Below are 13,411 nucleotides of genomic sequence, written 5' to 3' on the forward strand. Positions count from 1 at the left end.
GCTCCTTGAAAGTGGAGTCGCAGGTAGATAGGAGAGTGAGGAAGGCATTTGGTATGCTTTTCTTTATTGGTCAGAGTATTGAGTACAGGAGTTGGGAGGTCATGTTGCGGCTGTACAGGACATTGGTTAGGCCACTGTTGGAATATTGCGTGCAATTCAGGTCTGCCTGCTATAGGATGGATGTTGTGAAAGTTGAACGGGTTCGGAAAAGATTTACAAGGATGTTGCCAGGATTGAAGGGAGTGGCTGAGTAGGCTGGGGCAACCTTTACACACACACATGCAAAGAGCAGATTATTACCTTTTTTGGTTCTACTCTGTCTTTTAGTTGCTAGCTGCTCATATTCCCGAAGCAGAACCTTTTTATTCTTTCCGCCTATCTCACCAGTACCTACGTGCACCACCACAATGAGACCTTTCCCCTCCCACGCTGAGTTCCTCTGCAGCCCACGTGAGACATCCGGACCCGGGCAACACACCAGCAATGCTGCCTTCGGGACTCTGGATCCTGGCCCCAGACAACGGGTGTCTACTCCCCGACTGTACCATCTCCGATTACAGCAACGTTTCTGTTTTCTTCCCCCATCTTGAGTAGCTCCTTGTACCACGGCACTGCTGTCGGTTTGCTCATCCTCTCGACCGCCCCAGCTCTGGGCCATACACTAACCGAGAATCTCCAATCTGTTAGACAAGCTCAAGGCCTCAGACTCCTCCAAGTGCCCATTCCTGGATCCTTCCACCAGCCTCGCTCATAGTCACACTCTCCTGTTCCTGACCACTGACCGAATTAGAGTCAGTGAGCTGTACAGCACGCCTTCGGTCCAAGTCGTCCATGCCGACCAGAAAATCCCAACCCAATCTATTCCCGTTTGCCAGCATTTGGCCCATATCCTTCCAAACCCTTCCTATTCATTTACCCATCAGGTGCCTTTTAAATGCTGTAATTGTACCAGCCTCCACCACTTCCTCTGGCAGCTCATTCCATACACGTACCACCCTCTGTGTGAAAAAGTTGCCACTTGGGTCCCTTTTTAATTTAAACGTCTCACCCTAAACCTATGCCCCCACGTTTTCGACTCCCCCACCCCAGGGAAAAAACTTTGTCTATTTACCCTATCCATGCCCCTCATGATTTTATAAACCTCTATAAGGTCACCCCTCAGCCTCCAACGCTCCAAGGAAAACAGCCCCAGCCTGTTCAGCTTCTCCCTATAGCTCAAACCCTTTAATCCTGGCAACATCCTTGTAGATCTTTTCTGAACCCTTTCAAGTTTCACAACATCCATCCTGTAGCCGAGTGAATGGATTTGCATGCAATATTCCAAAAGTATCCTAACCAATGTCCTGTACAGACGCAACATGACCTCCCAACTCCTGTACTCAATACTCTGACCAATAAAGGAAAGCATAGCAAACACCATCTTCACTATCCTATCTACCTGCGACTCCACTTTCAAGGAGCTATGAACCTGCACTCCAAGGTCTCTTTCTTCAGCAACAGTCCCGATGACCTTAGTATATTCCTGCGTCGATTTCCCTTTCCAAAATGCAGCACCTCAAATTTATCTGAATTAAACTCCATTTGCCGCTATTCGGCCCATTACCCATCTGATATCGATCTCGTTTTTCCTCTATGTATCCTTCACTGTCCACTACACCTCCAATTTTGGTGCCATCTATAGAACATAGAACATAGAAGGATACAGCGCAGTACAGGCCCTTCGGCCCTCGATGTTGCGCCGACCGAATCCTACCTAACCTATACTAGCCCAATAACTTCCAAATGCCTATCCAATGCCCGCTTAAATGACCATAAAGAAGGAGAGTTCACCACTGATACGGGCAGGGCATTCCATGAACTCACAACCCGCTGTGTGAAGAATCTACCCCTAACATCTGTCCTATACCTACCACCCCTTAATTTAAAGCTATGTCCCCTAGTAACACCTGACTCCATTAGCGGTAAAAGGTTCTTAGTATCTACCCTATCTAAACCCCTAATCATCTTATACACTTCTATCAGATCTCCCCTAAACCTTCTCTTCTCCAATGAGAACAGCCCCAAGTGCCTCAGCCTTTCCTCATAAGATTTTCCTACCATTCCAGGCAACATCCTGGTAAACCTCCTCTGCACTCGTTCTAAAGCTTCCACATCCTTCCTATAGTATGGCGACCAAAACTGCACACAATACTCCAGATGAGGCCGCACCAGAGTCTTATACAACTGCAACATGACCTCAGGACTCCGGAACTCAATTCCTCTGCCAATAAAGCCCAGTACACCATATGCCTTCCTCACAGCACTATTTACCTGGGTGGCAACTTTCAGAGATCTGTGTACATGGACACCAAGATCCCTCTGCTCATCCACACTACCAAGTAGCCTACCATTAGCCTAGTAATCCATCATCTTGTTATTCCTACCAAAGTGAACGACTTCGCACTTAGCTACATTGAATTCCATTTGCCACATTTCCGCCCAGCTCTGCAACTTATCTATATCCTGCTGTAACCTACCACTTCCTTCCTCACTATCCACAACTCCACCGACTTTTGTGTCATCCGCAAACTTGCTTACCCAGCTTTCAAGTCCTTCCTCTAGATCATTTATAAAGTTAACAAAAAGCAATGGTCCCAAAACAGATCCTTGTGGTACACCGCTAGTAACTGCGCTCCAAGATGAACATAATCCATCAACTACTACCCTCTGTCTCCTTCCAGCCAGCCAATTCCTAATCCAAACCTCTAATGTATCCTCAATGCCATACCTCCGAAGTTTTAGCATTAGCCTACCATGGGGAACCTTATCGAACGCCTTACTAAAATCCATATACACAACATCTACTGCTTTACCCTCATCCACTTCCTTGGTCACCTTCTCAAAGAACTCAATAAGGTTTGTGAGGCACGACCTGCCCTTCACAAAACCATGCTGGCTATCCCTGATCACGTTATTCCTACCCAGATGTTCATAAATCTTATCCCTTACCATTCTCTCTAAGACTTTGCCCACCACTGAAGTCAGACTCACTGGCCTATAGTTGCTAGGGCTATCCCTACTCCCTTTCTTGAACAATGGGACCACATTCGCTATCCTCCAGTCCTCTGGTACTATTCCTGTTGACAACGACGACATAAAAATCCAGGCCAATGGCTCTGCTATCTCCTCCCTAGCTTCCCATAGGATCCTGGGGTAAATGCCATCAGGCCCAGGAGACTTATCTATATTCATCCTTTCCAATATTCCCAAAACCTCTTCCCTGCATATTTCCAGGGCATCCATTCTAATTATTTGTGATTCCATATTCACATCAGCAACAGTGTCCTGTTCCTGAGTGAATACTGATGAAAAGTACTGATTTAATGTCTCTCCAATCTCCTCCGCCTCCACACACAACTTCCCACTACTATCCTTGACTGGACCGATACCTACCCTAGTCATCCTTTTATTCTTGACATACCTATAGAAAGCCTTTGGGTTTTCCCTAATCCTACCAGCTAAAGACTTTTCATGTCCCCTTCTCGCTTCTCTTAGCTCCCTCTTTAGCTCCTTCCTGGCTACCTTATAACACTCAATCGCCCCTACTGAACCTTCACGCCTCATCTTTACATATGCCGCCTTCTTCCCTTTCACAAGGGACTCCAATTCCTTACTAAACCACGGCTGCCTCACAAGGCCCTTTACACCATGCCTGACTGGTACATACCTATCGAGGACACGCAGTAGCTGCTCCTTGAACACTCCCCACATCTCATTAGTGTTCTTCTCTTGAAGCCTGTTTTTCCAATCCACACATCCTAAGTCATGCCTCACTGCATCATAATTTCCCTGCCCCCAGCTATAGCTCTTGCCCTGCGGCACACGATTATCCCTCTCCATCACTAAAGTAAAAGTCACCGAGTTGTGGTCACTGTCCCCGAAGTGCTCACCTACCTCCAAGTCTAACACCTGGCCTGGTTCATTACCTAGAACCAAATCCAATATAGCCTCCCCTCTTGTTGGCCTGTCGACATATTGTGTCAGGAAACCCTCCTGCACACATTGTACAAACACCGACCCATCTAATGAACTCGAGCTATAGCTCTCCCAGTCAATATCTGGGAAGTTAAAGTCCCCCATAACAACCACCCTGCTACCTTCACTCTTTTCCTGAATCATCCTCGCAATATTATCCTCTACTTCTCTAGGACTATTAGGAGGCCTGTAGAAAACACCTAACAGGGTGACCTCACCTTTCCTATTTCTAACCTCAGCCCAAACTACCTCAGATGGCAAGTCCTCTTCCATCGTCCATTCCACTGCTGTGATACTGTCTTTGACAAGTAATGCCACGCCTCCCCCTTTTTTACCCCCATGTCTGATCCTACTAAAACATTTGAACCCTGGAACGTGCAACAGCCATTCTTGTCCCTGTTCTACCCACGTCTCTGTAATGGCCACAACATCGAAGTCCCAGGTACCAACCCACGCTGCAAGTTCACCTACCTTATTCCTTATACTTCTGGCATTGAAGTATACACACTTCAATCCACCTTTCTGGTTACAGGCACCCTCCTTAGAGATCGCTGCATTATTCCTAACCTCCCTACACTCAAGGTCCTGTACCCTAAAGCTACAGTCCTGGTTCCCATGCCCCCGCGGAGTTAGTTTAAACCCTCCCAAAGAGCACTAGCAAACCTCCCCCCAAGGATACTGGTGCCCCTCAGGTTCAAGTGTAGACCATCCTTTTTATAGAGGTCCCACCTTCCCCAGAAAGGACCCCAGTTATCCAGAAACCGGAATCCCTCCCTCCTGCACCATCCCTGTAGCCACGCATTTAACTGCTCTCTCTCCCTGTTCCTCGACTCTCTATCACGTGGCACGGGTAACAAACCAGAGACTACAACTCTGTTTGTTCTAACTCTGAGCTTCCAACCTAGCTCCCTGAAAGCCTGCCTTACATCCTCACCCTTCTTCCTACCTATATCGTTGGTGCCAACGTGGACCACGATCTGGGGCTGCTCCCCCTCCCCCTTAAGGACCCGGAAAACACGATCAGCGACATCACGTACCCTTGCACCTGGGAGGCAACATACCAAACGTGAGTCCCTGTCGCCCCCACAAAACCGTCTGTCTGTACCCCTCACTATCGAGTCCCCAAGAACAATTGCTCTACCTTTCTCCACCCTACCCTTCTGAGCAACGGGGCCAGGCTCCGTGCCAGAGGCCTGAACCTCGTTGCTTACCCCTGGTAAGTCATCCCCCCCACAAGTATCCAAAACGGTATACTTGTTCTTGAGGGGAATGACCGCAGGGGGTCCCTGCACTGGCTTCCTCCTCCCACTCCCCCTCACTGTCATCTGCAAACTTACTAACCATATGTCCTATGTTCAGATCCAAATCATTTATATAAATGGTGAAAAGACGTGGACCCAGCACCGATCCTTGTGGCACACTACTGTTCAAGGTCCTTCAGTCTGAAAAACAACCCTTCACCACCACCTTCTGTCTTCTACCTTCGAGCCAGTTCTGTATCCAAATGGCTAGTTATCCTCTTGTGTTCCAAGTGATCTAACCTTGCGAAGCAATCTACAATGAGGAACCTTGTCGAACACCTCACTGAAGACTTTAGATCTTGTCCACCACTCTGCCCTTATCAATCTTTTTTGTTAATTCTTCAAAAAGCTCCAAGTTTGTGAGACATGATTTCCCACACAAAAAGCCATGCTGACAATCCCTAATCAGTCCTTGCCTTTCCAAATACAGGATTTCCTCCAGCAACTTGTCCACCACCGACTCACCAGTCTATAGTTCCCGGACTTGTCCTTACCACCTTTCTTAAATAGTGGCACCACGTTAGCCAACCTCCAGTCTTCCGGCATCTCACTGCATCGATGATACAGATATTTCAGGAAGAGGCCCAGCAATCCCTTCCCCAGCTTCCCACTGAGTTCTTGGGTACACCTGATCACGTCCTTGGAATTTACCCACCTTTGTGTTTTCAGACGTTCAGCACCACCACCTCTGTAATTTGGATATTTTTCAAGGTGCTACTGTCTATTTCCCCACGTTCTACATCTTCCATATCCTTCTCCACAGTAAACACCGATGCAAAATATTTAGGGCAGTTAATCAAAGGGCTATAATTGCTTCCTGAGATACAGCATCCAAGGAACTCTCCCCTTCCCTGATGTGTGGTGGTGCTCGAAGCTCAGGTTTCAACTCATCGACTCTGAGCTGGGGTTCCTCAAACAACCACCACTTGCACCTGATGTGGTCACTAGACATCTCTCATCGGCCCCACAGTGGCTCAGTGGTTAGCACTGCTGTCTCTCAGCCGGAGTCCAGGGTTCGACTCCACCCTCGGGCCATTGTCTGTGTGGAGTTTGCGCATTCTCCCTGTGTCTGCGCGGGTTTCTGCCGGGTATCTTCTGGTTTTCTCCCATGGTCCAAAACTTGTGCATGTCAGATGAATTGGCCATGCTAAGTTACCCATCGTGTTAGGTGCAGTAGTCAGGAGTAAATGTAGGGAAATGACTTTGGGTGGGTTACTCTTCGGAGGGTCGGTGTGGACTTGTTGGGCCGAAGGGCCTGTTTCCATACTGTAGGGAAGCTAATCTAGTCTCAGTGGGGTTCACCAGCTCCCACATCAGGCAGATACAACACATCGCCTGGCTCTGTATCATTTCTGTTTGTTTCTTAAACGTTTTGTACTTGATCTGTAAATCTTTCCCCTGTTTGCCATCAATCTGTAATGACGTGTAATGTCGAGTCAAATAAGTAGCTGTCACCAACCAATGAACGTGAGGGACATCTGTGATCCAGGGATCTAGCAGAGACCTCACGCTTGTTGTTAATGTGCATAGATCTTGGACAGTGGAATGGCTGCATTGAGTTTGCGACAAAGATATTTCGGCCTGGTAAAGAGAGGCATTGAGTGGAAAAGCAGAGAGCGGGCTGCACGGTGACCCATTGGTTAGCACTGCTGCCTCACAGCGCCAGGAACCCGGGTTCGATTCCAGCCTCGGGGTGACTGTCTGTGTGGAGTTTGCACACACTCCCCGTGTCTGCGTGGGCTTCCTCCCACAGTCCAAAGGTGTGGAGGTTAGGTGGCTTGGCCTTGCTAAATTGCCCATTGTGTGAGGTACATTAGTCAGAAGTAAACATAGGGAAATGAGTCAGGGTGGGTTACTCCTCGGAGGGTCAGTGTGGGGCTGAAGGGCCCATTTCCACACTGGAAGGGAATCTAATCCAAATGCTGACTATTCTGAACACTCTCCCGCTGAGCCAGAGTAGCTGCATAAAATCCTTCTCTTCCACCTTCTGTTGTCCTCTCTCCCTCTCCCAACGCCCCCTCGGTCTCTCGAAACATAAATGCAGTCACACTTTTGTACCGGCCCCCTGATCCTGGGCTTTAGTTTATCCCGTTAAGAATCCCTGAGAGCTAAAAAACTAATCTCTTCCCCTTTTTACTGATTTCCCACCTTGCCACTCAAGTCCCCAAACTACAGGGGAACCTCAATTATCCAGCATTCGATTATCCGAATGTCAGATTATCCAGCAAGATCTCAGGATCCCGATGCACGGCTAAACTGTGTAATCTGGCATTCGGTTATCCGGAATTCGATTAACCGAACAAAATGCCCCCCCTCCCCCGCTGTGTCGCTCGGATAATCGAGGTTCCTCTGTGTATACTCACTTGGTTGCGTCCGACTCTGTCGAGAGTGTGATGCTGGTGAAGCACAACAGTATCCGAGGAGCAGCAGAGTCGCTAATTTCGGACAAAAGCCATTCCTGATGAAGGGTTTTTACCCAAAAAATTGATTCTCCTGCTCCTCAGGAGAATCAGGAGTTTCATCAGGAATGACGTTTGTCCGAAACAGCAATTCTCCTCCTCCAGATGCTGCTGATCTTTTCCAGCACCACGCTCTTGACTCTGATCTCCAGCATCTGCAATGCTCGCTTTCTCCGTGTGTCCTACTCTGGCTCAGTGGGAGAGTGTTCAGAACAGTCAGCATTTGGATTAGATTCCCTTCCAGTGTGGAAATGGGCCCTTCGGCCCAACAAGTCCACACTGACCTTCCGAGGAGTAACCCACCCAGACTCCTTTCCCTATGTTTACTCCTGACTAATGTACCTCACACAATGGGCAATTTAGCAAGGCCAAGCCACCTAACCTGCACACCTTTGGACTGTGGGCGGAAGCCCACGCAGACACTGGGAGAGTGTGCAAACTCCACACAGACAGTCACCCCGAGGCTGGAATCGAACCCGGGTCCCTGGCGCTGTGAGGCAGCAGTGCTAACCAATGGGTCACTGTGCAGCCCGCTCTCTGCTTTTCCACTCGATGCCTCTCTTTACCAGGCTGAAATATCTTTGTCGCAAACTCAATGCAGCCTTTCCACTGACCGAGATCTATGCACATTAACAACAAGCGTGAGGTCTCTGCTGGATCCCTGACATCCAGCAATGACAGCAGTCACCAAGATCAGCTACCCTGTTCCTTCTATGTTGTGTGGATAGAAGGTTTAGGAGAGCCTGTCTGAGTAGCTGCATAAAATCCTTCTCTTCCACCTTCTGTTGTCCTCTCTCCCTCTCCCAACGCCCCCTCGGTCTCTCTCTAAACTGACTTCCTATTGTTTTCTTTTCCCTGTTTTCTATTGGCAAAGGAGCATTTGCCGTCCGGAGACCCGAGCCCAGACATCCTATCGGGATCTGATTTGCCGAATGTCTTTGGATCATGAGCACGGAGGTGACCAGCACTGCTCACGGCGCAGAGAAACCGTACACGTGCTCCGTGTGCGGACGAGCCTTCAGCCGGTCGTCTGGCCTCTCGAAACATAAATGCAGTCGCGATGGGGAGAAACGGTGGAAATGTGGGGACTGCGAAGAGGGGTTCAAGTATCCCTCCCAGCTGGAAACGCATCGACGGACCCACACAGGGGAGAGGCCGTTCATGTGTTCCATCTGCGATAAGGGATTTGCTCGGAGCTCTGACCTGCTGAAGCACCAGCGGGTTCACACTGACGAAAGACCTTTCAACTGTCTGGACTGCAGCAAGTGCTTTAAATGCTCCGGTGACCTGATACGCCACCAGCGCGTTCACTCCGACGAGAGACCGTTCCGGTGCCCTCGCTGCGGCTCTGGCTTCAGGCGGTCCTCTCACCTCACGGTGCACCAGCGTGTCCACACCGGGGAGACGTTCGCGTGCTCGGAGTGCGGGAGGGCGTTCACTCGGCCGTCCAACCTGCTGAAGCACCAGCAGTTTCACACCAGGGAGAAGCGGTTCACCTGCCCGGAGTGCGGGAAGGGCTTCCCCGAGTTAGCGATCCTGCTCCGACACCAGCACGCTCACGTGGGAGAGAAGCTGTTCACCTGCTCAGTGTGCGGGAAGGGATTTAGACGGTCGTCCAATCTGTTGACGCACCAGCGGGTTCACACTGGCGAGAAGCCCTTCACCTGCCCGGAGTGTGGCAAAGGGTTTACTGAGTTAGCCACCCTTCAGTCGCACCACCGCGTTCACACTGGGGAGAGGCCATTCGTCTGCTTTGAATGTGGCAAGGGATACACTCGGTCGTCACACCTGCTGAGACACCAGCAAGTTCACAAATAACGGCAGAGATTGGATTTTGCTGCTAATCGCGTCCAAAACGGAACTGAATCGATGACACAGCCACATCGTAGAAATGATCAAAACAAAATTGCGCGTCCCTTTCCCCGTGAGGGAGAGGGGCTTGGGTCTTGCACTAGAGATTCAAACTTATTCTAACAAGGGGGTGGCCAACAGAAATGGAAATCAAGTTAAGATAGGTTAAGTTGAGAGTGGATTAGTGGTGCTGGAAGAGCACAGCAGTTCAGGCAGCATCCGAGGAGCAGTAAAATCGATGTTTCGGGCAAAAGTTCTTCATCTGGAATACATTCCTGATGAAGGGCTTTTGCCCGAAACGTCAATTTTACTGCTCCTCGGATGCTGTCTGAACTGCTGTGCTCTTCCAGCACCACTAATCCAAAATCTGGTTTCCAGCATCTGCAGTCATTGTTTTTACCTAAGGTCAGAGTGGTGCTGGAAAAGCACAGCAGGTCAAGCAGCATCCGAGGAGCAGGAAAATTGACTTTTCGGGCAAAAGCCCTTCATCAGGAATGAGGCTGGGAGCCTCCGGGGTGGAGAGATAAATGGGAGGGAGGGGGGTGCTGTGGGGAAGGTAGCTGAGTGTGCAATAGGTGCATGGCGCTGTGGGGTTAAAGGTGATAGGATGGAGCGGATAGGTGGGAAGTGAGATGGACAGGTAGGACAGGTCATGAGGGTGGTGCTGAGCTGGAAGGTTGGAACTGGGGTAAGGTGGGGGTCAGGGGAAATGAGGAAACTGATGAAGTCCACATTGATGCCCTGGGGTTGGAGGGTCCCGAGGCGGAAAATGAGGTGTTATTCCTCAAGGTGTCGGGCGGTGGAGGAGGTCCAGGACCTGCATGTCCTCGGCAGAGTGGGAGGGGGAGTTGAAATGTTTGGCCACAGAGCGGAGGGGTTGTTTGGTGCGGGTGTCCCAGAGATGTTGTCTGAAGGGGGTGTGGACCTGACCAAGTACCTAACAGCCCACCATACCTTCCCGGGGTGGAGAGATATATTGGGGGGGGGAGGAGGTGCCACCGCAGGAATTGCAAAACCTGTGCCCACATCTCCCCCCTCACTGCTGTCCAAGGCCCCAAAAGAGCCTTCCACATCATCAAAGTTTCACCTGCACTTCCAAATGTCATTTATTGTATCCATTGCTCCCAGTGGGGTCTCCTGTACACTGGGGAGACTGGACTTGTTTAGGCCACTGTTGGAATATTCTGTGCATTTCTGGTCTCCTTCCAATTGGAAAGATGTTGTCAAACTTGAAAGGGTTCAGAAAAGATTTACAAGGATGTTGCCAGGGTTGGAGGATTTGAGCTATAGGGAGAGGCTGAACAGGCCTGGGCTGTTTTCCCTGGAACGTTGGAGGCTGAGGGGTGACCTGATAGAGGTTTACAAAATTATTAGGGACATGGATAGGATAAATAGACAAAGTCTTTTCCCTGGGGTCGGGGAATCCAGAACTAGAGGGCATAGGTTTAGGGTGAGAGGGGAAAGATATATAAAAGAGACGTAAGGGACAACATTTTCACACAGAGGGTGGTACGTGTATGGAATGAGCTGCCAGAGGAAGTGGTGGAGGCTGGTACAATCGCAACATTTAAGAGGCATCTGGATGGGTATATGAATAGGAAGGGTTTGGAGGGATATGGGCCCGGTGCTGGCAGGTGGGACTAGATTGGGTTGGGATATCTGGTCAGCATGGACGGGTTGGACCGAAGGGTCTGTTTCCGTGCTGTACGTCTCTACGACTCTACGGACGGCCTACTCACAGAGCGCTTCAGAGCACATCTCCGGTTTGAGTTAAAAAGAGAGGCTGGAAAAACGAGAACTTTTTTAACCGGATTGTATGAGGTTGAAGGTGACCGTAAGGAAGGTTATGAACTCCTGAGAGGCACAGGTAAGGCAGGTAGCAAAGGTCATTTCCCAAGGGTGGGAACAGTTGAAAACTAGAAGGCATTTTCTTTCCAAGGTGAGTGGAGAAAGATTTAAAAGGGACCTGAGGGGCAACATCTTCCACACAGGATGGGTTCGTATGTGGAACCAACTGCCAGCTGAAGTGGTAGTTCTGGGTGCGGTTACAAGATTTAAAAGGTATTTGGATAGGCAAGTAAGCAGGAAAGGTTTGGTGATAGGGACTAGTTTAGTTTCTGGGAAACTTGGCCGACGTGGATGAGTTTGATCTGGGTCTGTTTCTGTGCTGGATGACCTGAAAATTAGTGGAGAACGTAGCCAGAAATATGAAAGCACTAAGAATTTCTGCAGATTTTGAAAAGGGAAAGTGAGGAAAACGATAGTTGATCCACTCCCAAGTCACCCCGAAGAATTAAATAATGGATAACGAGGAAATGTTGAATCGGTCTCTGTGGGGTGTTGGCTAGCTGAGTTGGCTGGGTGGCTGATTTGCAACTCTGAACGATGCCAACAAATGGGTTCAGTTCCTGCCCCAGCTGCGGTTCCTATGAAGGATTTTCTGTCTCCATTTCTCCCACCTGTGAAATGGTGAACCTCCAGGTTAAACCACTGCCAGTCGTCTCGCGCTAATGAGAGAGCAGCCTTGTGGTCCAGTAAAACTACAGTGACTTGAACTTGACGTTCAAAATGTGGTGGCTCAGTGGTTCTCACTGCTGCCACACAGCACCAGGTTCGAATCCAGCCTCTGTGTGGACTGGCGACTGTCTGTGTGGAGTTTGCACATTCTCCCCGCATCTACATGGGCTTCCTCCCACAGTCCAAAGATGTGCAGGTCAGGTGAATTGGCCGTGCTAAATTGCCCGTAGTGTCAGGTGCATTAGTCAGAGGGAAATAGGTCTACGTGGGTTACTCTTTGGAGGGTCGGTGTGGACTGGTTGGGCCAAAGGGCCTGTTTCCACACTGGAGGGAATCTAATCTAATCTAATCAAACCAAACCAATGAGATGGTGCACTGTTTGAATCAACATTAATATGGAAACCAAATTAGTTTGAGAGCAAGAAGCCGAGAATAGGGATAACTGGATGGTTTTTGGGTGGGTGGGCTTAAATAGTGTAAGATTTACCCTCCATTCCTGCTCTTTCTCATCTCCATGCTACATGAGGTGACGTTGTCCAAAGGCCCTTATTTTTCCCATGTACACTGGCAATGCCCAGCTCTACCTCCCCACCGTCCTTCTCTTCATTCCTCAACTGTTTGTTAGTAAATTATTAAACCTGCTCACGCCGCATCCAGTGCAGGTCTTGAGCAGACATTTACTCCATTGACAAATTGGGATGATCAAACCAGCTGTTTATTTGCCACAGCATATTCAGTTCCACGTCTACCCCTCCGTCGGGGATCTGACTGAAACTGAACCACACAGCTCACAATCTCTGTGGCATGTATGACTCGAGATGTATTTCTGACCATATGTTTGCACAGTCACTCACCCCAGCTATTTTAATCTTGGCAACATCTCCCATTTCCTGCACCATCCCATCTGCTGCTTAGACCCTCCTACGTGCCTGTGTTAACTTTAGACTCGACAATTCCAATGCATTCCTAACTAGCTTCAGATTCAGACAGCCAGAAACATCCAATCATCCAAAACAGTAGTTGGCCGTGTGTCCACCCATTTGGCCACAGTGAGGCCAAAGAAGCCTGAAATTGTAAAGTGTGCACACTTGTTTTCAAATTCCACTGAGGCCTTGCTTATTTCTGTGATCTCCACTTGTATAACCCTCCGAGATATCAGTCCTTTTGAGTCTCCTTATTTCACGAGGTCATTGGTGGCTGTGCCTGAATGTAAAACACTGATACTCGATTCCTGAACCTCTCCATCTCTGTCCCGGACAAAGCAGGTGA

The 13,411-nt window shown here is 49.3% G+C and overlaps 1 protein-coding gene across 2 annotated transcripts in view; it reads left to right on the forward strand.

Moving 5' to 3' along the window:
• The window catches only part of LOC132828714 (zinc finger protein 551-like), a 31,104-nt gene that overhangs the window by 10,143 nt on the left and 7,550 nt on the right, over positions 1-13,411 (forward strand). The window contains exon 3 of one of the 2 annotated variants that reach the window (XM_060845808.1): positions 8,649-9,848. The exons of the other annotated variant lie outside the window; for it this stretch is intronic. Coding sequence (XP_060701791.1) covers positions 8,720-9,592 — 873 coding nt within the window. The 5' untranslated portion in view covers positions 8,649-8,719 and the 3' untranslated portion in view covers positions 9,593-9,848. Of the gene's footprint in view, positions 1-8,648; positions 9,849-13,411 lie in introns of those variants that run through there. 2 annotated transcript variants of the gene reach the window in all.

Source organism: Hemiscyllium ocellatum, chromosome 27 (assembly GCF_020745735.1).
Source record: "Hemiscyllium ocellatum isolate sHemOce1 chromosome 27, sHemOce1.pat.X.cur, whole genome shotgun sequence".
Classification (NCBI taxonomy): domain Eukaryota; kingdom Metazoa; phylum Chordata; class Chondrichthyes; order Orectolobiformes; family Hemiscylliidae; genus Hemiscyllium; species Hemiscyllium ocellatum.